Raw genomic sequence first — 26,737 nt, forward strand, 5'->3', positions numbered from 1 at the left:
AGAGGCTGACTCCATTTAGGACAAGAGTAGGGCCTGGGTGGTGGAGCGGTAGGTGTTGGGCGGTAGGAAGAGGTTGATTCAATGTGGGACAAGCGGTGAGCCTGGATGGTGGGGGAGAGCCGGTGGCAGGAAGTAGTCGATTTCACGTAGGACAGGAGGAGGGACTAGGCAGTGGAGCGGTAGCTGTTGGGTGGTAGGAAGAAGTTGATTCCATTTGGGACAGGCTGGGGGCCTGGGTGGTGGAGCAGGAACTGTTGGGAGGTGGGAAGTGTTCGCATTCACGTAGGCAGAAGGCGGGCATGGGCGGTGGAGTGGGAGATTTTGGGAGGTAGGAAGTGGTCGATATCATGTAGGTCAGGAGGTGGAATTGGGTGGTGGAGCCATTAGGAGGTGGGGAGTTGTTGTTTCACCTAGGACAGGAGTAGGGCCTAGGCGGAGGACTGGGAGCTTTTGGGAGGTCGGACGTGGTGGATTTCACAGGGAACAGAGGTAGGCCTGGGAGGTGGCGCAGTAGCTGTTAGGCGGTAGGAAGAGGTTGATTCCATGTGGGACAGGAAGAGGGGCTGGGCAGTGGATTTGTCAGTGTGTGTGTGCTGCATTTGTGGTAGTTTTACTGAATGTTTCAAAGTTGTTTGATGATTTGTGTGTGATGGTGCTGTTGAATTGGCAGCTTTTTGAAAGTTATGGGGCTTTGGTGATAAGTTGTCCACATGATGATGATGGGGTCTAGCATTTATAACCATCTGTAGGTGAGAATGTGTGGGCAGACAGAAAATCGAGTTTAAAATATTGAGTTGCACAAATATCAAGTCAGGAATATTGTGGTTCGGAAATATCGACAGCAAGAATATTGTGGTCAAGAATATCGACTTAAGGTTGGTAATATCGACTTTAAAAATATTGAAGTGTTTAATATTGTTTGCAAAAATATAATTGTTAAAATATCATTTTTAAATTAGTGTTAGGTGTTTTAGTGTATGTTTTAAATGTTTGGGATGTATTTTTTTGTATAAGAATTGTTTGTATTTTTAATATTATATGTGTTACATTTTTATTAGTTATTATTATTTTTTATTTATTTTTTGCTTTTTTAGTTCCATAGAGGGTTGTGGGTTTATAGGGGAATAGGGTGCGAAGTTATTTAATTATATTAAATTGTTTAGTTTTTATTTATTAATATTTGTTTAATTGAGATGTGATAGTGTTAACTGTGAAAAGTAATTTATTATGAATTAATTATTAGTTGTTAATTAATATTAATTATTTAATGTGGTATTTGCGTACTTAATTTTAGGTGTGTGTTTTGGTGTTTAAAGGTGTGTAAAGGGTGGAACATAATGTATTTTTACTTGATGAATAAATAATTGCTGTTAATTAATTTAAATGTATTAATTGGTAATTATGGTAATTGTGTAATTCATTGTAGGTGTGTTTTGGTGTTTATATGTGTAACGGGTGGGAAGTAATTCATTTTTAATTGATGAATTAATAGTTGGTTGTTAATTTTAATTAATTAATTGGTAATTATTTATGGTAATTGTGTAATTATTTTAGGTGTGTGTTTTGGGGTTTATAGAGGTAATGGGTGTTAAGTAGTTTATTTATAAGTAGGGTTAAGGTAGTCCAGTCAATTGAACTGATTGAATTACCTTCCGGACACCTTGACAAAATATAGATATGCATTATAATGTGAACAGCCATTTTATGTCATGAGAGATTGTTAGTCAGTATTTTTGAGGGGCAACTTGGTTATTGAAGCGTTACAGCCACAAGAAGGAAGAACGGTACTGGTGAAACACAAGGCCTGAATTTAAGTTTGGCAAGGGAGGAAGTCGAAAATATGATGAATGTGATGGTTCTTGATCGGGGTGACAGAACCTGTAGAAGTTGCACAGTGGGTATCACTTATGGTCATCACAAAAATTTTTAGACAATACACTGAGGTTCTGTGTAGACCTTGTCTGTGGGAATTACGCCATAGTTTTGGATAGCTGACATGTATATTTACAGTGATATAGCGCCCCTGAGTGTGACAGGAAGCACTTTGATTATGGAAGTCAATAATTGAAATGAAGGAATTGCTTACAATATAAGTATGCTGCTGCAGTTTAAAAAAATTTATTGCACATAGTATAGGATATGCTATACATAACATAAGACTGGTGGTGCAAAATGTGCAAAACTATTTATTGTTTAAATACTTTCAAAGCTTTCAAAAGTCATTTCTTTAGTAATGGGAAATAGATTGGATCAATTTCGCAACTTTTAAAATATAAATTTCCATTAAAAGAGCACATTTCAGGACTGGTAAAAGACTTACAGTTCTTGTCAATAACTTTAACTCTTTGATACCATGAAGCTTCAAATGATGCTGTCAATAATATCCTGTACTAGTTCCCAAGCAACTTTTAGATTTGCAGATTAGCGATTGCACACATTTACATTTATCAGGTAGGAGACACCATAGAGAGAAGGTTTGTTTCTTCTTTAGCTGTCTGCCACTTCTCTTGCTTTACAGTAATGTAAATGTAGTAGTACTTGTATAGCACACAAATCACCCATGAGGCATCTCAGTGCTTGTACGCATACTGCTGTGGAACCCTTCCTGGTTTTTCCCTGTGAAGTGCCCACTCCTGGGCACCCCCAAGGAGAAGCCAGGCATCCTAGCGTTGTTAGGGCTGTTTTGGAGATTATGCAAGCTATTGCCCAGAGTTGCAGAGTGGGAACCATGATTGGAATAGGCACCGAGGCGAGAATTATCAGGTCCGAGGAAATTTTAGCCCAAGACCGGCCAAGGCGGGAATTGAACCCTGGTCCCGGGCTAGACCTCTACATCAGGTTCTGCTGCTCTAACCATTGAGCCACACTTCTCCACTGGTACTATTGTTTTCCCTTTTTGCCCGAAGCAAATCAAGGTCTGCATTAATTGTTTTTTGTTTACAAAAAGTAAGGGAATTGTTTTGTTAAAATTTTAAAAATGTTTTGGGACTAGTTAGCCATAGTTCCTGCGCACTTCACTTCTGATTTTTAACTCTCCCTGTTCGGCCCGGCGCAAAATAGAGCCAGTCGTATGAAACTTTAATTTCCTGTGATGTTGCTGACTAGACTGACACTGCGTAGGTCACTTGTTTCGACCTTTCCTAGCACACACATGCTGCTCTGCAGGCAGGGACAGCAGGCACCGTCAGCTGCTGCACATCTGCCCTGCCTGCCACTGCTTCTCTAGGTCCATGGTACAAGAGGCTTGCACGTTCCTAAAAGGAGAGCCATTCAAGAAAGCAGAGCGCCTAGAAGCATTGACAGTACAGCACCAGCATTTGCCCTTGAGTGCCACTGGGCAGAGGCTTCAACTGCCAACCATGCTATGGTCTTCCCTGCCTGACGCTTCCGCTTCTACGTTGGGTGACTTGTCTCTGTGCAGTTGGGAAACAGACAGGTGAGCTTGGTGACTGTGAGTCTGCGCTGATCAAGTCTGGGCTGTTATGGTCCTACAGCAGATGACGACTGGCAAACCCCACCCTGCTCCACAGCAGTGACTGCTGCAAATATCTGATAAGAAATAAAATGCTAAAAAACCCAGACTATTTTCCTTTGTCCCTTTGGTTTCTCTGTGCATGCACTAAAATTTAGAACAAACCCATCAACATGTGATTTGCTGACTTTGGGAAAGAAATGAATCTAAAAGTCTTCGCATCCAAATAAATCATGCATACAAACTATCACAGGTCGGCACAGGGTTATAAGATTACAGACCACCACGCCACAAAAAGATCCTATACTTCAAGTACTGAATAATGCATCAGTTCATGCATAAAAAATCTGCTTTATGGTTCTTTTCTGTCTGACATCGAACAGCATCTCCCTGCCCCCTGATTTATGTGCCGCCATTAGATTTGTTTCAAATGTGGAAGGATAACAGGTTCAGCAATGGGCATCTTTTTTGTGGTGTCACTGAACACAAAGAAACAACATTGTTGTAGTAAGAGTCAGCTTTCAGTAAAGACATTGTGCGTGAATTGCAGATTACTTCAGGGAGATGGGTGGAAAAGTGCATGTCTTACTCCACTTGTGGGTGACAAGTGCAACTTTTTTTGTGATACCTACAAATATATGCACACATGTGGTTGTGTGGATTGTGTTTGTGCCTTCAGAAATTCAAAAAGAACACCAGAAGATATTCAATTGTTGTATAAATAGTGTGATGGGTCTGAGTCAAATAATCTGGATCAGACACAGAACTGAGGACCACGGAAGAGCTTGACACATCCCACTGAGACGCGCAAGCAGTGTGGCGCAAGCAGTGTGGCACATCTGTGTTTAGTTCTCCTAGTAATGCAAAAAAACATTATTAGTGTCGCTGTAGGTGTGAAATAGAACAGGTAACGAGGCAAGGGTGTACACTCCCGAAAACCAGTCCCTTGGTGGTGCCCTTTAGTTATGGAGCGGGCCACTTGAATTATGCCCGAGGCGGTTTTTGCATAATTGTAGATTTGCCACATAATTTATCATCTGCATAATCTGAAGATTTTAACAAAATGAAAATGTGTTTCTACCTCAAATCATTAAAATGTTTCTTAAAATGCAGCGGCATGTGTTGCCGCGCAGTGGAAGGCCTTTTGCAAAGGTTGGCTGGTTCACTTTTTTGCGGCTTATTGCTATATTTGGGTGTTAAACTGTAACTAATGAGGTGCACCCAATGCCCAGACAGTGTTACCAAGCGAAAAAGTAGAATATAATGAAGTAATGCTATTTAAAAAAAGTGCTGCATAATTTGCTTTTTCTTACCGCATAATTTACTCAACCCTGCCGCAAAATTTGGCCCTCTCTCGCCTAGGGTGACCAGACGTCCCGGTTTTCCCCGAACGGTCCTGGTTTTCGGATCAGTGTCCCGGTGTCCCGACACTTTGCTCCAAATTACAGAAAAGTCCCGGTTTTTGTGCAGTGTCGGGGTTAAACAAAGAAATGTCCTGGTTTTTAAATAGTGTCTCGCACGGAGACACTTTTTGAAAACCGAGACATTTCTCTGCTTACTTCGCACAGGTGCTGAGATGGGTCTCTACTGGGCTCTCCATTGTTGCCCTGAGGATGAAAAAAAAATCTTCTGGCACAGCAATAATGCCCTTCACTGCCTTCAAAGAGACCCGTTATAGTTCTTTCACAGTCTCATCATTCCAGAACTGGAGCATTTTCAGTGTTATATACAACAAAGCCAAAGTTGTTGCTTATTTATCTTATGCGGCTAACAACAACTGACAAAGCTAATAGTCCTGGCTTGCTGTAGGTGCAATGTTACATGTTGTATTATTTATCTGAATACAGTGAATCAGCATTTTTTTTTGTCGGGACACTATGCTAAGCATAGATTTTGTAGCTTATGTGTTTTTAAGCCACGCCCTTAAATTACATTGGCCACACCCCTTTTTCATCCCACTTAAAGCCTGAGTACTTTTGTCATGTCACCTGGTCTTTGAGGAGCGCTGTATGGGACTTCAGCGCGCTGCCTTGTTTGGGAGCGCTGGGATGCAGAGGGTGCATGGGGGAACAGCGTTTACAACGCAACTTTTACAACGAAGTACCTTTACGATGTAACCATTTCAACACAAGTCATTACAACGACTTGCGCTGGGGGGCGCTCTAGGAAAGGGAATAGTTTAATTTACTATCCAACACCTTCCCTACTATCCACAGGGACTGGAGTTGGAATAGTAAATTAAACTATTCACTATCCAGCGCCCCCCAACGCAAGTCGTTGTAACGACTTGCATTGTAAAAGTTGCGTCGTAAAGGCATGCGTTGTAACGACGTACATCCGGGTGCATGAGTGGTTGAAAGGAGTGTGGGGGGAATCGTCAGGTGTTGTGCGCGAGTGGTGATGTGGTCAAGTTACTGCAGCCACCAAGCATGCTTGGGTAGTATTTCTACTACATCTGAAGGCCCTGTGTGACCTAGAAGCGGTGAGATGTCTGGGGTGCAGTTGTCTCATGCGGCATGGTTGGGTGAGCAACACAGGGTCAGAGGCGAGCTCTGCTTACTGTGACCTACAGCACGTTTGTGGTGTAGTACCATACTCCGCACTACTCAGACCATCTACCTGGGAGGAAGATGGGCGCTGGACGGTTCCAGTAGACGACCAGAAATGCTGGCTTATTATTGGACAGTAACTGCGCCCTGAAGAAAGGCACGCCCCAAAATGCACTCGGGGAAATGTTTTTGAGCACAATTATGTCATGGGTTTCATCACAGCAAAGAATAGATGCTCAACAGGAAGCACTTATGTACGACAGCAGCGTGCACAGAGCGGACATCACCAGCAACATAATGCATCTATTTTAGAGTTAGCCTTGTACCTGAAAAATGCTACTGTTCCCCCACTCCCTCATCTCAGAGGCATGGACAGGCGTATAGCCACAGCCCATCCCACACCTCAGAGGTACAGACATGACTTATCTCAGCCCTCCCCTCATCTCATCTCTGAGGCACAGACAGGCCTTCGCTCATCCTTCCCCTCATCTCAGAGACACACTCAGGCCTAACTCCTCAGCCCTTCTCGCATCAGAGTGCCTTTTGTCTCCCTTTCTATTCCTTCTTTCCCTTCCCCATCTCAACTTCTGGCATGGGGCAGGCTTTTTAGCCATGTTTGCAAGTTACTAGTTTGGAGGCTGTTATTGGCATTGTTAAAGCAAAAACCCAACATCCCATGATGCACATGCTGTTAGCTTAAAAATCCAATTGCTGTCTGTGGCACACATCTGATTTGTCATCTGTAATTCTTCATCTGTGTCTGTGGAGGCGGCTGTCGTTGTCATTTTCTATGTCTATGATGGCTGTTAAATGGTCCTACTTTTATGCCGATGGCTACTGCAAAATGTAGTCTTACCTCTATGTCTATGAATTGACCAGGTTTTTTTGTTTTGAGAATCTGGTCACCCTACTCTTGCTACATAATTCTAGTGACCCTGGTTATGGATGACTGTGTATCCTGCAGTCTCCAAAAGGGCTCAGGTAAACGCAAAGCTGTATCTGGGCCCCTTCCTACAATGACCTTGTTTGGTGGGGGCCCTGACTCAGAAAGATTGACTCTACCAACGATCCATGCTCTCATTACTGGGGGTCAGACCCTCTGAAAGAAATACTCCTGCCTACAGGCCTGACCATCACCCGGCTGTGGCCCGGAAGTCCTTCACTACTATATGCGTGAAGACGTCACTGGCACAGAACATTTCCAGAGGAGAAACAAAGTAAGTGCTTCCCGTTGCGCTTTTATGACACACCGATATGATTGATCAGGGACTTAGGAAAACCTTTTGCCCCAGGACCTTTCTGCTTTTTTTGGTGGGGGGCCAATGGCCGGTGGCCATGTGCCCTCTTGAATTTTAAAAGCTGTTGCAAAACACCTAGAATCCATGCATTCATATTGTGAACTTTGGCATAAAGAGAAATCAGTTGCCTTTGTTGGAATGTCAGAAGGATGTAAAACAAAGCAGTATGGAGGGATAAATCACTCTTTTTTTTCCGTCTAAGGCACCATTAATTACCCTGACGTTCCCAATAAGTCCTCATGATTCTGCTGGGCACACATACCATCAGGCAGGTCTCTGGCACATCGATTGATTTAACATGAAATAATCATAAACAAAAAATATTTAAAAAATAATAATAAAGCATTGATCAATTTCACAAACTAACGTCCAAATGTACATATACAACATATACAATACCCTAACAATTACGTATACTCATGTACACTCATCAATCTGAATGATACAATCTGAGGTATTCCCCTTCGCGCAGGAGGTATCACACCGCCCTCCCATTCAATTATGTGCGCCTCTAACTTTTAACCAAACTCAAATTAATTGGGCTCTTCATATCGCTGTCGACGCGGTCGCGTTTCAGCCGTCAATTTCTTCCGGCTTCCGCAGGACAAGGGTACACAATATCTGGATTAATATCCAAGCTCTCTAGGTCAAAACGAGTCCACTTCAGAGGGGGTACGTACTCCCCACGCATATGATGACGTCTTTACGCATGGTTCACTCTTCAACCTGTCTTGAGTAAAAGGTTGGCTAGGTATTTTGCCACACGGTCATACCACGTCATCCAGCTTCTCACATCACTTCCCACACAGAATGGATTCATTTTGTGTGCGTTTTTTCCCAGATGTCCAACCTGTTTGGATTGCCTTCACCGTGATGGGTGGACTTTGATCGAGAGTTATAATAACCATATAGCGACTGCTGCCAGAGCCCATCAGCACCAAAGGGGATGATGGACGGAGTGTTGAACATTGCAAGCACTCACCCCCAGTCAACTGATCTGGGTTTAATCCATCACCATTCTTTAGCTCACTCCACCACCCCAGTTCAGACATGGCCATATGCAAATCAGTCTGACCCTGTGCCTCATGGGAACAGTCTTAGCCCGAACTGCCAAGCCATGCCTTCCATGGACCGGAAACAAGCATCCACCTTCATCAGCCAGGCTGGCTTAAATCCAGTGGCAAAGCGACCATTAATTGTGTGTCTTTTGTTTTCTCGCCCTAAGTGCGCATAGGTATGCCCAGACGTGGGTCTCGGACTCACTGTGTCACTGGAGTCAAGCTATCCTGGCTGAAGAGGGGTGAAACACCGAAACCGGTCCTAGGATGCTTGTTTCCGGTCCAGGGATGACTGTTCCCATGAGGCACAGGGTCGAGACTGATTTGCATATGGCCAGGTCTAAACTGGGGTGGGTGGTGAGCAAAAGAATGATGGATTTAATCTAGATCTCTTGACTGGGGGTGAAAGATTTGCAGCACGTTGGCACTTAGACGGCTGCAGCAGGCACCTTGACCCACCGAGCCATCCCATGCCCCCTCTGCGCAGGGTGTGAGTCCGCCTGGCACGGCCGGGGTCCCTCTGATACGCATCTTATCACCGGAAGCCAGGACGCGGCGCTTTCTCTCGCGCGCTCCTCGCTAATGGGTTTTGTGCCCAGATCTTGGCCTTTGGTGAGATTTAGAGAGCGTCGCCCGGCCACGACGAGAGGGAAAAAAACGCTAAAGTCCTCCGCCTGGCTTTCCATCGATTTGCCGTGAAATAAACGAGATTTCTATCGCACAGAAGCAGCTTCACTCGAGGAAAAAGAGGCCGTGCCAGGGCAGGGTCTTTAGTGCAGGGTGGGCACAAGCTGGGGGCACCGGGGCTTCCGGACTGCCCCTCCCACTCCTGTTTCCCCTCGTGTGGGGCATTCATCAGGGCGCAGTGGATTAATGCAGATAATGAGGTCAGCTTGGGGCACTCCGGGGTCTTTGATCGACCACGAGGCCATGCTGCGTGGGGCAGGAAGGAACCCCCGTGGGGGCAGGGTGGGGGCTACTGCCAGGCCTCTGGAGTGACTGGATTGAGGCAAGCAGGGGGTCACGCCCCCCTCCTCCCTTACCACTGAAGACCTGTTCACCCCCCTGGTACAGATGGCTCCCCTGAACCAGCAATACCAGGGCTGGGGCAGAGTCAGCCTCGGAGCGGCCCATGTCTGACACGTGACGTTCTCCACAGACCCATAGTCTGTGGCTACAGACCCCTGGGGCATTTCACAAGCACTCTCACATCGCCCCACCTTACTCACTGAACTATGTTTCAATTTGAGGTCCATTTTCTCAGGTGTGCTTTCAGCCCATTTGGACTCTGAGCGCATACGGAAATGTAAAAAAAAAAAACCCACAATTGATTCATTTATAAAGAGAAAAAAGGAAAGAAAAAACAATCTTAATTTACTTTCCATTATCGACCTCTGAAGGATGAAAGGCTCAGTCAGGCAGTCCTGACATTGACTCTGCTCGTGCCCTCATTACCTTTCACACCAAGGAAGCATGGAACCCTTGCAGCCTTCGGGTACTCGAATAGCGCAAACCTTTGGATGCAGGGCAGATTATCACACGATTAGCCCTCATGGGCATAGCATAGCAACGCTTGTAAAACACGCTGTGTGACGCTCAGACAAGGCTGAACCCCCCCACCCGATGCTTTATCGAGCTCTTCGTTACATGAGATGTGGCCTAACGTCCAGGGATGCCGATTTTGGAACTGGAAAACTTTCCAATCCCGGCGTCGGCTCAACATTCTGTGATTCTGGGCACATCACTTAGGTCAGATCGCTGCCAGGGGAAAATGTGTCTCTGCCCTCGTCTCCTCGGGTCTCTCTCGTGTTGTAACACCAGCAGGCGGCGCCCTCTCTTTTTCTAACTCAACATTGAGACATGTTCCTGTTGTGCACCGTGTTGTCTGTATGCAGGGCTACGTGTTTCTGGAAGAAGGTCACGGAAGTAGGGGTCTCAGAGCACAGCAGGGTCTAAGAAGGCACCCCAAGAATGCAGGCCCCCCCCCCTATGCTTTATCAAGCTCTTCGTTACATGAGATGTGGCCTAACGTCCAGGGATGCCGATTTTGGAACTGGAAAACTTTCCAATCCCGGCGTCGGCTCAACATTCTGTGATTCTGGGCACATCACTTAGGTCAGATCGCTGCCAGGGGAAAATGTGTCTCTGCCCTCGTCTCCCCGAGTCTCTCTCGTGTTGTAACACCGACAGGCGGCGCCCTCTCTTTTTCTAACTCAACATTGAGACATGTTCCTGTTGTGCACCGTGTTGTCTGTATGCAGGGCTACGTGTTTCTGGAAGAAGGTCACGGAAGTAGGGGTCTCAGAGCACAGCAGGGTCTAAGAAGGCACCCCAAGAATGCAGGACTCAGAACATTCTCGAGATAAGCAGAGCTCTGAAAGCACAACATGGAAGCAGGGCTCCGAAAGCACACCATGGAAGCAGGGCTGTGAAAGAACATCATGAAAGCACGGTTCTGAAACTACATCATGGAAGCAGGGTTGTGAAAGCACACCATGGCTGCAGGGCTCTGAAAGCACACCATGGAAGCAGGGTTCTGAAACTACACCATGGAAGCAGAGCTCTGAAAGCACACCATGGAAGCAGGGCTCTGAAAGCACACCATAGAAGCAGGGTTCTGAAAGCACACCATGGAAGCAGGGCTCTGAAAGCACACCATGCTAGCAGGGATCTGAAAGCACACCATGGAAGCAGGGCTCTGAAAGCACACCATGGAAGCAGGGCTCTGAAAGCACACCATGGAAGCAGGGTTCTTCAATGCACGCCATGGCAGCAGGGCTCTGAAAGCACATCATTGAAGCAGGGCTCTGAAAGCACACCATGGAAGCAGGGATCTGAAAGCACACCATAGAAGCAGGGTTCTGAAAGCACACCATGGAAGCAGGGCTCTGAAAGCACACCATGCTAGCAGGGCTCTGAAAGCACACCATGGAAGCAGGGCTCTGAAAGCACACCATGGAAGCAGGGCTCTGAAAGCACACCATGGAAGCAGGGTTCTTCAATGCACGCCATGGCAGCAGGGCTCTGAAAGCACATCATGGAAGCAGAGCTCTGAAAGCACACCATGGAAGCAGGGCTCTGAAAGCACACCATGGAAGCAGGGTTCTGACAGCACACCATGGCAGCAGGGCTCTGAAAGCACACCATGAAAGCAGGGTTCTGAAAGCACACCATGGAAGCAGGGCTCTGAAAGCACACCATGACAGCAGGGCTCTGAAAGCACACCATGGAAACAGGGCTCTGAAAGCACACCATGCCAGCAGGGCTCTGAAAGCACACCATGGAAGCAGGGCTCTGAAAGCACACCATGGAAGCAGGGCTCTGAAAGCGCACCATGGAAGCAGGGCTCTGAAAGCACACCATGGAAGCAGGGCTCTGAAAGCACACCATGGAAGCAGGGCTCTGAAAGCACACCATGGAAGCAGGGCTCTGAACCCAGACATAGAAGCAGGGCTCTGAAAGCACACCATGGAAGCAGGGTTCTGAAATCACACTTTGGAAGCAGGGCTCTGAAACTACACCATGGAAGCAGGGCTCTGAAAGCACACCATGGAAGCAGGGATCTGAAAGCACACCATGGAAGCAGGGTTCTGAAATCACACCATGGAAGCAGGGCTCTGAAAGCACACCATGGCAGCAGGGCTCTGAAAGCCCACCATGGAAGCAGGGCTCTGAAAGGATACCATGGAAGCAGGGTTCTGAAAGCACAACATGGAAGCAGGGATCTGAAAGCACACCATAGAAGCAGGGCTCTGAAAGCACACCATGGCAGCAGGGCTCTGAAAGGATACCATGGCAGCAGGGCTCTGAAAGCACACCATGGAAGCAGGGCTCTGAAAGCACACCATGGAAGCAGGGCTCTGAAATCACACTATGGAATCAGGTTTCTGAAAGCACACCATAGAAGCAGGGCTCTGAAAGCACACCATGGAAGTAGGGCTCTGAAAGGATACCATGGAAGCAGGGCTCGGAAAGCACACCATGGAAGCAGGGATCTTTAATGCACGCCAGGGAAGGGCAGAGAAGGGTGTGTGGGGGCGAGGGCAGGTGGCAGGCTGGTGGAGTCCGCCGGGGTGGGCTTCAACGGTTAATAGAGACAGAAGGTCTTCCTAGCAGATTGGGGTGACCTCACTCACTCAGCGCTTCGCTGCTCTCTTAGTTTCTCACTCAGTCACTCACCCTAGTCTCCACTCGGGCCTTCCATCGCTCACTCGGCCCCTCAGTCAATTAACTCGTATTCCCCCCCCCCCCTCCCCTCACCCGCGCAGCCCCCCACTAGCTCCATCCGCCCCTCAGCCCTGCACCCCTCAACTTGCAGATTCATTTAGAAGCCGTTATAGCGTCATCCGGACAGAGCTGTCCGCGGAAGTGCTCAGCTGGGTGCCTCGGCTCTGTCCCACTCTCTGCCCTGTCTGGGTGACACTCGGCTCTGCCCTGTATGGATGACACTCGGCTCTGCCCTGACAGAGTGACACTCGGCCTGGTGCCTCGCCTCTGTCCCATGCTCTGCCCTGTCTGGGTGACACTCGGCTCTGCCCTGTCTGGGTGACACTCTGCTCTGCCCTGTCTGGGGTGGCACTCTGCTCTGCCCTGTGTGAATGACACTCTGCTCTGCCTGTCTGGGTGACACTCTGCTCTGCCCTGTCTGGGTGACACTCAGCTCTGCCTTGTCTGAGGTGACACTCGGCTCTGCCCTGCCTGGGTGACACCCGGCTCTGCCCTGACAGAGTGACACTCGGCCTGGTGCCTCGGCTCTGTCCCACTCTCTGCCCTGTCTGGGTGACACTCGGCTCTGCCCTGTCTGGGTGACACTCTGCTCTGCCCTGTCTGGGGTGACACTCTGCTCTGTACTGTTTGAATGACACTCTGCTCTGCCCTGTCTGAGGTGACACTCGGCTCTGCTCTGTCTGAGGTGATACTCGGCTCTGCCCTGTCTGGGTGACATTCGGCTCTGCCCTGTCTGGGTGACACTCGGCTCTTGCTCTGTCCTGTCTGGGTGACATTCGGCTCTGACCTGTCTGAAGTGACACTCGGCTCTGCCCTGTCTTGGTGACACTCGGCTCTGCCCTGTTTGGGGTGATACTCGGCTCTGCCCTGTTTGGGGTGACACTCGGCTCTGCCCTGTCTGGGTGACACTCGGCTCAGTGTCAAGGCCTCACGTGCACCCCCGCCCCGTCTCCGTTGCCCCTGTCTCTCACTCTGGTTCACATTTCCTGGGGTTGTAACCAGGGCCGGCCTTTGCTAATATAGCGCCCCGGCGAGGCAGCAGGGGGTCCCTTGTGCTTCACGGGTCAGTTCCTGGATGAGCAGGGACTGGACGCAACCCCCCCCCCCGCCCCCTCCCTCCCCAGCTCACCTCAAGCACCTGCCGCGTCATACAGGTGATGGTATTGTTGTGTGCCAGCAGGGGTCAGAGGGTGAAGGAAGGGCACAGGAGGGGGCACAGATGGGTTTTAAAACATCTCCCTATGACAACGCAGACTAAAACAACTTTAAACAGGCACATCAGACAGGAACGAACAGGCAGGGACAATGACCAGGCCGGAGCAAGACGAGAAGGGCGCTGCTGTTGGCATAACCTTGAAGCACACCGCTCCATGCGCCCTCAGGAGTCGGCGCCCTGGGCCTGGGCCCAGCTCGCCCATACTAAAGGCCGGCCCTGGGTGTACCCCCTTCAAATGGTCACCGCGGTCAAAGGCCGCGCCACATGGGTGAGCATGGTTCCCACGCACCTTGGAGTAGTAATGTGGGCTACTGAGGGCACGTGAGGGCTAGTGCAGACCACTGCTGGCTGAGGGGCTCTGGGGGCAAGTGAGGACTGGTGGAAACCCAAGTGAGCCACCGTGGGCGAGTACAAGCTAAGGTGGGCTACTATGAGAAAGTCTGGACTAGTGCAGGCTAAGGTGGGCTACTGCGAGCTAGTGTGGACGAGTGCAGGCTAAGGTGGGCTACTGTGAGCTAGTGTGGGCGAGTGCAGGCTAAGGTGGGCTACTGTGAGCTAGTGCAGACGAGTGCAGGCTAAGGTGGGTTACTGTGAGCAAGTCTGGACTAATGCAGGCTAAGGTGGGCTACTGCGAGCTAGTGTGGACGAGTGCAGGCTAAGACAGGCTAATGTGAGCAAGTCTGGACTAATGCAGGCTACGGTGGGCTACTGTGAGCTAGTGTGGACGAGTGCAGGCTAAGGTGGGCTACTGTGAGCTAGTGTGGACGAGTGCAGGCTAAGGTGGGCTACTGTGAGCTAGTGTGGACGAGTGCAGGCTAAGGTGGGCTACTGTGAGCTAGTGTGGACGAGTGCAGGCTAAGAAGGGCTACTGCGAGCTAGTGTGGACGAGTGCAGGCTAAGGTGGGCTACTGTGAGCTAGTGTTGACGAGTGCAGGCTAAGGTGGTCTACTGTGAGCTAGTGTTGATGAGTGCAGGCTAAGGTGGGCTACTGCGAGCTAGTGTGGACGAGTGCAGGCTAAGGTGGGCTACTGTGAGCTAGTGTTGATGAGTGCAGGCTAAGGTGGTCTACTGTGAGCTAGTGTGGACGAGTGCAGGCTAAGGTGGTCTACTGTGAGCTAGTGTGGACGAGTGCAGGCTAAGGTGGTCTACTGTGAGCTAGTGTTGATGAGTGCAGGCTAAGGTGGTCTACTGTGAGCTAGTGTGGACGAGTGCAGGCTAAGAAGGGCTACTGCGAGCTAGTGTGGACGAGTGCAGGCTAAGGTGGTCTACTGTGAGCTAGTGTTGATGAGTGCAGGCTAAGGTGGGCTACTGCGAGCTAGTGTGGACGAGTGCAGGCTAAGGTGGGCTACTGTGAGCTAGTGTGGACGAGTGCAGGCTAAGGTGGGCTACTGTGAGCTAGTGTTGATGAGTGCAGGCTACGGTGGGCTACTGTGAGCTAGTGTGGACGAGTGCAGGCTAAGGTGGGCTACTGTGAGCTAGTGTGGACGAGTGCAGGCTAAGGTGGGCTACTGTGAGCTAGTGTGGACGAGTGCAGGCTAAGGTGGGCTACTGTGAGCTAGTGTGGACGAGTGCAGGCTAAGAAGGGCTACTGCGAGCTAGTGTGGATGAGTGCAGGCTAAGGTGGTCTACTGTGAGCTAGTGTTGATGAGTGCAGGCTAAGGTGGGCTACTGCGAGCTAGTGTGGACGAGTGCAGGCTAAGGTGGGCTACTGTGAGCTAGTGTTGATGAGTGCAGGCTAAGGTGGTCTACTGTGAGCTAGTGTGGACGAGTGCAGGCTAAGAAGGGCTACTGCGAGCTAGTGTGGACGAGTGCAGGCTAAGGTGGTCTACTGTGAGCTAGTGTGGACGAGTGCAGGCTAAGGTGGGCTACTGTGAGCTAGTGTTGATGAGTGCAGGCTAAGGTGGTCTACTGTGAGCTAGTGTGGACGAGTGCAGGCTAAGAAGGGCTACTGCGAGCTAGTGTGGACGAGTGCAGGCTAAGGTGGTCTACTGTGAGCTAGTGTTGATGAGTGCAGGCTAAGGTGGGCTACTGCGAGCTAGTGTGGACGAGTGCAGGCTAAGGTGGGCTACTGTGAGCTAGTGTTGATGAGTGCAGGCTAAGATGGTCTACTGTGAGCTAGTGTGGACGAGTGCAGGCTAAGAAGGGCTACTGCGAGCTAGTGTGGACGAGTGCAGGCTAAGGTGGTCTACTGTGAGCTAGTGTGGACGAGTGCAGGCTAAGGTGGTCTACTGTGAGCTAGTGTTGATGAGTGCAGGCTAAGGTGGTCTACTGTGAGCTAGTGTGGACGAGTGCAGGCTAAGAAGGGCTACTGCGAGCTAGTGTGGACGAGTGCAGGCTAAGGTGGTCTACTGTGAGCTAGTGTTGATGAGTGCAGGCTAAGGTGGGCTACTGTGAGCTAGTGTTGACGAGTGCAGGCTAAGGTGGGCTACTGTGAGCTAGTGTTGATGAGTGCAGGCTAAGGTGGGCTACTGTGAGCTAGTGTGGACGAGTGCAGGCTAAGGTGGGCTACTGTGAGCAAGTCTGGACGAGTGCAGGCTAAGGTGGTCTACTGTGAGCTAGTGTGGATGAGTGCAGGCTAAGAAGGGCTACTGCGAGCTAGTGTGGACGAGTGCAGGCTAAGGTGGGCTACTGTGAGCTAGTGTGGACGAGTGCAGGCTAAGGTGGGCTACTGTGAGCAAGTCTGGACGAGTGCAGGCTAAGGTGGTCTACTGTGAGCTAGTGTGGACGAGTGCAGGCTAAGGTGGCCTACTGTGAGCTAGTGTGGACGAGTGCAGGCTAAGGTGGGCTACTGTGAGCAAGTCTGGACGAGTGCAGGCTAAGGTGGGCTACTGTGAGCTAGTGTTGATGAGTGCAGGCTAAGGTGGGCTACTGCGAGCTAGTGTGGACGAGTGAAGGCTAAGGTGGTCTACTGTGAGCTAGTGTGGACGAGTGCAGGCTAAGGTGGCCTACTGTGAGCTAGTGTGGACGAGTGCAGGCTAAGGTGGGCTACTGTGAGCAAGTCTGGACGAGTGCAGGCTAAGGTGGGCTACTGTGAGCTAGTGTTGATGAGTGCAGGCTAAGGTGGGCTACTGTGAGCAAGTCTGGACGAGTGCAGGCTAAGGTGGGCTACTGTGAGCTAGTGTTGATGAGTGCAGGCTAAGGTGGGCTACTGTGAGCTAGTGTTGATGAGTGCAGGCTAAGGTGGGCTACTGTGAGCTAGTGTGGACGAGTGCAGGCTAAGGTGGGCTACTGTGAGCAAGTCTGGACGAGTACAGGCTAAGGTGGTCTACTGTGAGCTAGTGTGGACGAGTGCAGGCTAAGAAGGGCTACTGGGAGCTAGTGTGGACGAGTGCAGGCTAAGGTGGGCTACTGTGAGCTAGTCTGGACTAATGCAGGCTAAGGTGGGCTACTGTGAGCTAGTGTTGACGAGTGCAGGCTAAGGTGAGCTACTGCCAGCTAGTGTGGACGAGTGCAGGCTAAGGTGGGCTACTGTGAGCAAGTCTGGACGAGTGCAGGCTAAGGTGGTCTACTGTGAGCTAGTGTGGGCGAGTGCAGGCTAAGAAGGGCTACTGTGAGCTAGTGTGGACGAGTGCAGGCTAAGGTGGGCTACTGTGAGCTAGTCTGGACTAATGCAGGCTAAGGTGGGCTACTGTGAGCTAGTGTGGACGAGTGCAGGCTAAGGTGGGCTACTGTGAGCTAGTGTTGACGAGTGCAGGCTAAGGTGAGCTACTGCCAGCTAGTGTGGACGAGTGCAGGCTAAGGTGGGCTACTGCGAGCTAATGTGGACGAGTGCATGCTAAGGTGGGCTACTGTGAGCTAGTGTGGACCAGTGCAGGCTAAGGTGGGCTACTGTGAGCTAGTGTGGACAAGTGCAGGCTAAGGTGGGCTACTGTGAGCTAGTGTTGACGAGTGCAGGCTGATGTGTGCCCGGTGATGCGCTGTGGACTTGTTGGGGGTAAACTGGCTCCCTGGTTAGGCGAGGACGGGATAGGCGCAGGATAGCTCAGGTGGTTTCAAGTGTGAGTGGCCTCGTGCGGTAGGCACTAGTGGGCTAGTGCAGGGGGTGCACGGCTAGTTCAAGCTAGTGCTGCGTGGTTAAGTGTAACAGTGCAGGGGGCTCTGGTTTTAGCTAGCCTGGGCTAGTGCATCATGGCCAAGTGGACTGGTGCAGGCGGACAGGCGTCTAGTTTAAGGTGCCTTAGGCTAGTGACGTCAGCTATTGTGGCGGAAGTGCGTCTAGTTCAAGCTACCGTAGCCTAGTGCGGTCTGGGCTAGTATAGTAAACCCGGCTATGACAAACAGGTGTGCGTCTGATTCGAGGCGCTATAGAATGATGTGCAATGCTTAGCGTTGTAGGTCCGTGGCGTGTGTCCGTGAGCTGGGTGGGGGCTTCTTTGGGCTAGTAAGGTCCTGGTCAGCCTTTAGGTTGTGTGAGTTGTGAGGGCTAGTGCAGGCTAGCATCGGCCACGTTAGGACCGAATGTGCTGACGTTGACTAGTGCAGGCGTTATAAAGAGTGACCTTGCGTGTACGAACAGGTTAGTGTGGACTTCTTTGAGCTAGCGTGAGCTGGGGAAGGGAGCTAGCGTGAGCTGGGGAAGGGAGCTAGCGTGATCTCGGGAAGGGGGCTTGCGGGAGCTCGAGAAGGGAGCTAGAGTGAGCTCGGGAAGGGAGCTAGCATGAGCTGGGGAAGGGAGCTAGCGTGAGCTCGGGAAGGGAGCTAGCATGAGCTGGGGAAGGGAGCTAGCATGAGCTGGGGAAGGGAGCTAGCGTGAGCTGGGGAAGGGTGCTAGCGTGAGCTGGGGAAGGCAGCTAGCGTGAGCTGGGGAAAGGAGCTAGCATGAGCTGGGGAAGGGAGCTAGCATGAGCGGGTGAAGGGAGCTAGCGTGAGCTGGGGAAGGAAGCTAGCGTGAGCTGGGGAAGGGAGCTAGCGTGAGCTGGGGAGGGGAGCTAGCATGAGCTGGGGAAGGGAGCTAGCATGAGCTGGGGAAGGGAGCTAGTGTGAGCTCGGGAAGGGAGCTAGCGTGACCTCGAGAAGGGAGCTAGCGTGACCTCGGGAAGGGAGCTAGCGTGATCTCAGGAAGGGGGCTTGCGTGAGCTGGGGAAGGCTAGTGCAGGCTTGTAAAGAGTGATCTTGTGTGCAAAGCTGGTTAGTGTGAGCTAGTGTGAGCTTGGAAAGGGAGCTAGCGTGAGCTCGAGAAGGGAGCTAGCGTGAGCTCTGGATGGGAGCTAGCGTGAGCTGGGGAAGGGAGCTAGCGTGAGCTGGGGACGGGAGCTAGCGTGAGCTGGGGAAGGGAGCTAGCGTGAGCTCGGAAAGGGAGCTAGCGTGAGCTCGAGAAGGGAGCTAGCGTGAGCTCGAGAAGGGAGCTAGTGTGAGCTCGAGAAGGGAGCTAGCGTGAGCTCGAGAAGGGAGCTATCGTGAGCTCAGGAAGGGAGCTAGCGTGAGCTCGAGAAGGGAGCTAGCGTGAGCTTGGGAAGGGTGTTAGCGTGAACTGGGGAAGGGAGCTAGCGTGAGCTCGGGATGGGAGCTAGAGTGAGCTCGGGAAGGGGGCTTGCGTGAGCTGGGGAAGGCTAGTGCAGGCTTGTAAAGAGTGATCTTGCGTGCAAGAGCTGGTTAGTGTGAGCTAGTGTGAGCTCGGAAAGGAAGCTAGCGTGAGCTCGAGAAGGGAGCTAGCGTGAGCTCGGGAAGGGAGCTAGCGTGAGCTGGGGAAGGGAGCTAGCGTGAGCTGGGGACGGGAGCTAGCGTGAGCTGAGGAAGGGAGCTAGCATGAGCTCGAGAAGGGAGCTAGCGTGAGCTCGAGAAGGGAGCTAGTGTGAGCTCGAGAAGGGAGCTAGAGTGAGCTCGGGAAGGGAGCTAGTGTGAGCTCAAGAAGGGGGCTTGCGTGAGCTCGAGAAGGGAGCTAGCGTGAGCTCGGGAAGGGGGCTTGCGTGAGCTCGAGAAGGGAGCTAGAGTGAGCTCGGGAAGGGAGCTAGCGTGAGCTTGGTAAGGGGGCTAGCGTGAGCTGGGGACGGGAGCTAGCGTGAGCTGGGGAAGGGAGCTAGTGAGCTCGGGAAGGGAGCTAGCATGAGCTCGGGAAGGGGGCTTGCGTGAGCTCGAGAAGGGAGCTAGAGTGAGCTCGGGAAGGGAGCTAGCGTGAGCTTGGTAAGAGGGCTAGCGTGAGCTGGGGACGGGAGCTAGCGTGAGCTGGGGAAGGGAGCTAGCGTGAGCTGGGGAAGGGAGCTAGCGTGAGCTTGAGAAGGGAGCTAGCGTGAGCTCGGGAAGGGGGCTTGCGTGAGCTCGAGAAGGGAGCTAGAGTGAGCTCGGGAAGGGAGCTAGCGTGAGCTCGAGAAGGGAGCTAGCGTGAGCTCGGGAAGGGAGCTAGAGTGAGCTCGGGAAGGGAGCTAGCGTGAGCTCGAGATGGGGGCTTGTGTGAGCTCGAGAAGGGAGCTAGAGTGAGCGCGGGAAGGGAGCTAGCGTGAGCTCGAGAAGGGAGCTAGCGTGAGCTCGGGTTAGGGGGCTTGCGTGAGCTCGAGAAGGGAGCTAGAGTGAGCTCGGGAAGGGAGCTAGCGTGAGCTCGAGAAGGGGGCTTGCGTGAGCTGGAGAAGGGAGCTAGAGTGAGCTCGGGAAGGGAGCTAGCGTGAGCTTGGTAAGGGGGCTAGCGTGAGCTGGGGAAGGCTAGTGCAGGCTTGTAAAGAGTGATCTTACGTGCAAGAACTGGTTAGTGTGAGCTAGCGTGAGCTCGAGAAGGCTGGCGAAGCTTGTGAAGAGGGCTATTGCGAAGACGAGAAGGCTAGTGCGTGCTAGTGAGGGCTAGTGTAGTCTAGTGAGTTCTAGCGTAGGCTAACACGGACTAGAGCAGACTATTGCGTGCTAGTGCAGACTGGTGTGGGTAGTGTAGACTAGTGCGGGCTAGTGTAGACAAGTGTGGGCTATTTTAGACTAGTTTAGGTATAATGTAGGCTAGAGTGGGGCGTGTAAGTTACTGCGTCCTAGTGTAGGCTAACACATGCTAGTGCAGGCTAGTGCAAGCTAGTGTAGACTAGTGGGGGTATAGGGTAGGCTAGTGTGGGCTAGTGTAGGTTAGTGCGTCCCAGTGTAGACTGCTGACTGCTAGTGTAGGTGAGTGCGGGGCAGTGTAGACTAGTGTGGGCTAGTGTAGGTGAGTGCAGGTAGTGTAGATTAGTGCGGGCTAGAGTAGGTGAGAGCAGCAAGTGTAGACTAGTGTGGCTAGTGTGGGCTAATGTAGGTGAGTGTAGACTAGTGTAGGTGAGTGCGGCTAGTGTAGACTAGTGCAGGCTAGTGTAGACTTGTGTGGGTAGTGTGGGCTAATGTAGGTGAGTGTAGACTAATGTAGGTGAGTGCGGGATAGTGTTGGTGAGTGCGGCTAGTATAGGTGAGTGCGGCAAGTGTAGGTGAGTGCGGCCAGTGTAGACTAGTGCAGGCTAGTGTAGACTAGTGTGGCTAGTGTGGGCTAGTGTAGACTAGTGCGGCTAGTGGAGGCATAGAGGTAGGCTAGAGTGAGGTAGTGTAGGATAGTGCGGGTGGTGTTAGTTAGTGCATCCTAGTGTAGGCTAACACATGCTAGTGCAGGCTAGTGTAAGCTAGTGTAGACTAGTGGGGGTATAGGGTAGGCTAGTGTGGGCTAGTGTAGGTTAGTGCGTCCCCGTGTAGACTGCTGACTGCTAGTGTAGGTGAGTGCGGGTAGTGTAGATTAGCGCAGGCTAGTGTAGGTGAGAGCAGCAAGTGTAGACTAGTGTGGGCTAATGTAGGTGAGTGTAGACTAATGTAGGTGAGTGCGGAATAGTGTAGGTGAGTGCGGCAGTGTAGACTAGTGTGGCTAGTATGGGCTAGTGTAGACTTGTGTGGGTATTGTGGGCTAGTGTGCGGCTAGTGTAGGTGAGTGCGGCTAGGGTAGACTAGTGCAGGCTAGTGTAGGTGAGTGCGGGCTAGTGCGGCTAGTGGGGGCATAGAGGTAGGCTAGTGTGGGCTAGGGTAGACTTGTGTGGGTAGTGTGGGCTAATGCAGGTGAGTGTAGACTAATGTAGGTGAGTGCCGGATAGTGTTGGTGAGTGCGGCTAGTGTAGACTAGTGCGGCTAGTGGGGGCTAGAAGTAGGCTACAGTGTGGTAGTGTAGGCTAGTGCGGATGGTGTTAGTGCGTCCTAGTGTAGGCTGGTGCCTGCTACTGTAGGCGAGTGCGGAGTAGTATAGACTAGTGTGGGCTAGGGTAGACTAGTGTCCCCATTCGTGCTCGTGTGAGCTCGCGCGGGTAGTGTGAACGGGCGTCCTCTTCCGCTCAGGGTCATCTGCTAGCCCTTGCAGGTGTGCGTAAGAAGGCGCTTTAGAAACCCCCGAAGTGCCGCAAATCACACATGCATACTCACGACGCCCAGCAGGAGGTCCTCGGCGGAGGGGGCCGGCGCCCCGAAGGCTTCGTGTAGGCACATTACCAGGGCCAGCAGCAGCATCTCCCGGGGCAGCGGCTGGGCAGAGAGGGCCAGCACCATGCTGGTCTCAGAGGCGCTCTCCGGAGCTGTGGGGTACCCGCGGGATCAGGGGGGCAGCGCCCCAAATATCAGCCGCATCCCCGCTGCTGGACCCCACAGCCACGAGGCATCGAAAAGAAAAAGTCCCCAAAACCACAAATCCTTTGTCGCAATCCAGAGGCACTCACTTCCCTCCAGTGGTCACATTTCCCTCCAGTGGTCACATTTCCCTCCAGTGGTCACATTTCCCTCCAGTGGTCACATCACCCTGTATTCTCAGCCACCGGCCCACCCCTCCTCCATCTGAGGGCTCTCAAGTGGGAATATTGGGCGCAGGGGCCAAGCGCCCCCAACAGGTCTGTGGGTGGAGACAGAACACACCAGCGAGGGGCTCGTACTCAGGAGAAATTTCCAAACGGTGGTCCCAAAAAGTGCAAATCCAAGCGAAGAAGACCTCCGAGGCGACCCCAAAATCCAGGGGAAAGTTGCTGCCTTGTTTACTTAGATATGAGAGTCCGAGGTGAATCCGTGGGCACCAGAACGGGGGCAGAGTAACCCTTCACCCCAGAAGCAACGGAGACAGCGGCGCCTCTCAAAAATCTAGGGATGCAGAAGAGAGAAAAAATGTCCTCACATCCGGGGGTGCAAGAGTGTCCCCTCACATCCGGGGGTGCAAGAGTGTCCCCTCACATCCGGGGGTGCAAGAGGGTCTCCTCACATCTGTTGGTGCAAGGGTGTCCCCTCACATCCGGGGGTGCAGGAGGGTATCCTCACATCTGGGGGTGCTGAAGTGCGCCCTCACATCTGGGGGTGCACGAAGCAGGAGTTTCTCCTCACATTTAGGGGTACAGAAGGTAGGAACGTCTCTCCACATCCGGGGGTACAGGGGACAGAAGGGTCTCCTCACATCCGGGGGTGCAGGGGTGTCTCCTCACATCCGTGGGTGCAGGGGTGTCTCCTCACATCCGGGGGTGCAGGGGTGTCCGCTCACATCCGGGGGTGCCCCCTCAAATCCAGGGGTGCATGAGTTTCTTCACACATCCAGGGGTACAGGCGGTAGAACCGTCTCTCCACACCCAGGGACGCAGGAGGAAACAGCGCCTCTCCGCATCCAGGGCGCCAAAACCTGGAGTCCACGGCACGATCCCGGGGTACAGGAGGCGCGAGCGTCTCTTCACACCCAAAGGTGCCCAAATCCGGAGCCCGCAGCTCAGTCCAGAGGCCAGAAGGACCCGGGAGTGCGGGAGTTCACATCATCCCTGGCAGTGCGAGTGGTCCCTGGCACTCCGAGAGCGCAGGGGAGCGCAGCGCTCCTCGCATCCAGCAGTGTCGTGTGCACGGGCATGTCTCACATCCGGGGCTGCAGCGGCTCCGACAACCCTCTGCTGGACGAGGGATGCAGCAGGATGCAGCATCTGCCTGTGAGACTGGGAGCCACGGGCATCCAGGGATGCAGGAGAGGACGCAAGGCAGCAAAGGGACACTTCCTGGTCAGGGATGCAGGAGAGGACGCAGGGCACCACAGGGACACTTCCTGGTCAGGGATGCAGGAGAGGACGCAGGGCACCACAGGGACACTTCCTGGTCAGGGATGCAGGACAGAACGCAGGGCAGCAAAGGGGCACTTCTTGCTCAGGGATACTGAAGAGGGGAGGACCCCTGCCTATGCAGGGATGGAGGAGAGGACGCAGGGCAGAGAGGACCCCTGCCTATCCAGGGATCGAGGAGGAAAGCAGGGCAGAGAGGACCCCTGCCTATGCAGGGATGGAGGAGAGGACGCAGGGCAGAGATGACCCCTGCCTATCCACGGATGGAGGCGAGGAAGCAGGGCAGAGAGGATCCCTGCCTATTCAGGGATAATGTAAAGGAAGCAGGGCAGAGAGGACCCCTGCCTATCCAGGGACCGAGGAGAGGAAGCAGGGCAGAGAGGACCCCAGCCTATCCACGGATGGAGGCGAGGAAGCAGGGCAGAGAGGACCCCTGCCTATCCAGGGATCGAGGAGAGGAAGCAGGGCAGAGAGGACCCCTGCCTATTCAGGGATAATGTAAAGGAAGCAGGGCAGAGAGGACCCCTGCCTATCCAGGGACCGAGGAGAGGAAGCAGGGCAAAGAGGACCCCTGCCTATCCACGGGTGGAGGCGAGGAAGCAGGGCAGAGAGGACCCCTGCCTATCCAGGGATCGAGGAGAGGAAGCAGGGCAGAGAGGACCCCTGCCTATCCACGGATGGAGGCGAGGAAGCAGGGCAGAGAGGACCCCTGCCTATCCACGGATGGAGGCGAGGAAGCAGGGCAGAGACGACCACTGCCTATCCACGGATGAAGTAAAGGAAGCTTAAAGGCAGAGGCCCCCTGCTTTCCTCTACTGCAGAGCGGCCTCCCTGGCCCGGGATGCAAGGACCCTTGTCTATCGGGGTTGAAGTCGAGGGCACGAGGTCTTCACGGATGATCAAACTGGCGGGAAATGCCGCTTCACGTGTACATCCGGGCAGAGATTCTGAACATGAACCTGGCAGAGCTCACATGCAGAGCTGGGGAGGACAACCAGGCGTCTGTCCTTCACATCCAGGGGTGCAGGGCACAGGCGTCTCTCCTTCACATCCAGGGGTGTAGGCGTCTGTCCTTCATACCCATGGACACAGGGTCCAGGGGTCACCCTTTCACATCCAGGAGTGTAGGGTACGGGGTCACTCTTTTATATCCAGGGATACAGGGTCCAGGGGTCACCCCTTTAATTCGAGGGGTGCAGGGCACGGGACAACTTTTTAATATCCAGGGGTGCAGGGTCCAGTTGCCACTCCTCCATATCCAGGGGTGCAGTGTACGGGGTCACTCTTTCATATCCAGGGATACAGGGTCTAGGTGTCACTGTTACATATTCAGGGGTGCATGGCACACGGCCACTTTTTCATATCCAGGGATGCAGGGGCCAGGGGTCACTCCTACATATTCAGGGGTGCAGGGTACGGGACACTTGTTCACACTGAAGGATACAGGGTCTAGGTGCCATCCTTTCACACCCAGGGAAGGAAGGTCCAGGTGTCACCTCCTGATTTACAGGGGTGCAGGGTGAGAGGTCACCCTTTCAAATCCAGGGATGCAGGAGCCAGGTGTCACTCCTTCATATCCAGGGGTGCAGGGGCCAGGTGTCACTCCATCATATCCAGGGGTGCAGGTTAGGAGGTCACTCCTTCATATCCAGGGGTGCAGGGCACGGACACACTCATATATTTAGGGATACAGGGTCAATGTGTCACTCTTTGCAATCCAGGGGTGCAGGGTGGGAGGTCACTCTTTCATATTTGGAGATACAGGGTCCAGATGTCACTCCTTCACATCCAGGAGAGCAGGGTACAGGGCCACCCTTTCACGTTCAAGGATACAGGGTACAAGGGTCACTCCTTCACATCTAGGGGAGCAGGGTACGGGGCCACCCTTTTATATCCAGGGATACAGGGTCCAAGTGTCACTCCAGGTGTGCAGGGTCCTGTGCCCCCCTTTACTTTCAGGATCGTAGGTTACAGGTGTCACTCATTCATATCCAGAGGTGCAGGGTACCGTCCACCCTCTATCCGGGGACAGTGGTTCCAAGTCACTCGTTTATATCGAGGCGTGCAGGGTTGGCCACCCCCTTCATGCTCGAGGGGTTCACCGGATCCTTGTTCTCCCACCGAGAATGAAGCAGGGCAGCTCGCGAGCTGCTTGAAGGGGGAGAGATGTTAATAAACTCGGGGAGGAGGGGAGTGGGCGGGGCCTGGAGACAGCTGGGGGGCGGGGGGGGGGGGGGGGGGTCCCGTAAATGGGAGTCCGCAGCCTGCAAAGGGGGATTATATGGCAGGTCTTCGAGGCAGGCAGGAGCTTTGGGGCTGCAGATGGAGACAGGAAGGGAAGGAGAGGAGGCGGGGAGGGAGGGGAGGGAGAGGAGGGGGTCGGGGGGGGGGGGGGGGGCGGCTGGTGTTAGCTGGCTGGAGCCCTGCAGGAAAATGGTGCTCACTGGAGCAAGCATATGTGGGGGCGACAGAGAGATGACGACGAGTGTGGGAGAGCGAAGAGGAAGTGGAGAAGGAAACTGAGAAAATGAGGAGCTGGAGGAGGGCGAGGAGAAGAGAAAAGGAGGGAGATGGAATTTGGGGAAGAAATGACAGAAAAACGAGGAGAAGAAAAAGGAGGGGAGGAGAATATGAAGGGAAGGAAGATGAGAAGGCGGATGAGAGGAGGAAGAGGAAGATGAGCAGTCAGAGGAGAAAAGGAGGAGTAAGAGGAATTGAACAGGAACGAAAAGGGGGGGGGGGTAAGGAAACAGGAGAGAAGCGAGGGTGGATAGTAGGGAGGAGAAGGACAGGGGAGAGAGACAAGGGGAAAGGAAGGGAGCAGAGGGAATGAAAAAGGAGAACAATTAAGGAGAAGTAAGGAGGAAGAATTTGGGAATTGATTGAGGAAGATGAGAAAGGAGAAGAAGACATGAAAGTAGGAGCAGG

The 26,737-nt window shown here is 52.5% G+C and overlaps 1 protein-coding gene across 1 annotated transcript in view; it reads right to left on the reverse strand.

The window, feature by feature from the left end:
- Positions 1-22,986, reverse strand: part of MMP17 (matrix metallopeptidase 17) — a 201,134-nt gene extending 178,148 nt beyond the window's left edge. The window contains exon 1 of the mRNA XM_086944694.1: positions 22,161-22,986. Within this exon, the coding sequence (XP_086800820.1) occupies positions 22,161-22,283 (123 nt within the window). The 5' untranslated portion in view covers positions 22,284-22,986. The remainder of the gene's footprint in view (positions 1-22,160) is intronic.
- Between the last annotated feature and the right edge of the window lie 3,751 nt (positions 22,987-26,737).

Source organism: Lissotriton vulgaris, chromosome 11 (genome assembly GCF_964263255.1).
Source record: "Lissotriton vulgaris chromosome 11, aLisVul1.2, whole genome shotgun sequence".
Lineage (NCBI taxonomy): Eukaryota > Metazoa > Chordata > Amphibia > Caudata > Salamandridae > Lissotriton > Lissotriton vulgaris.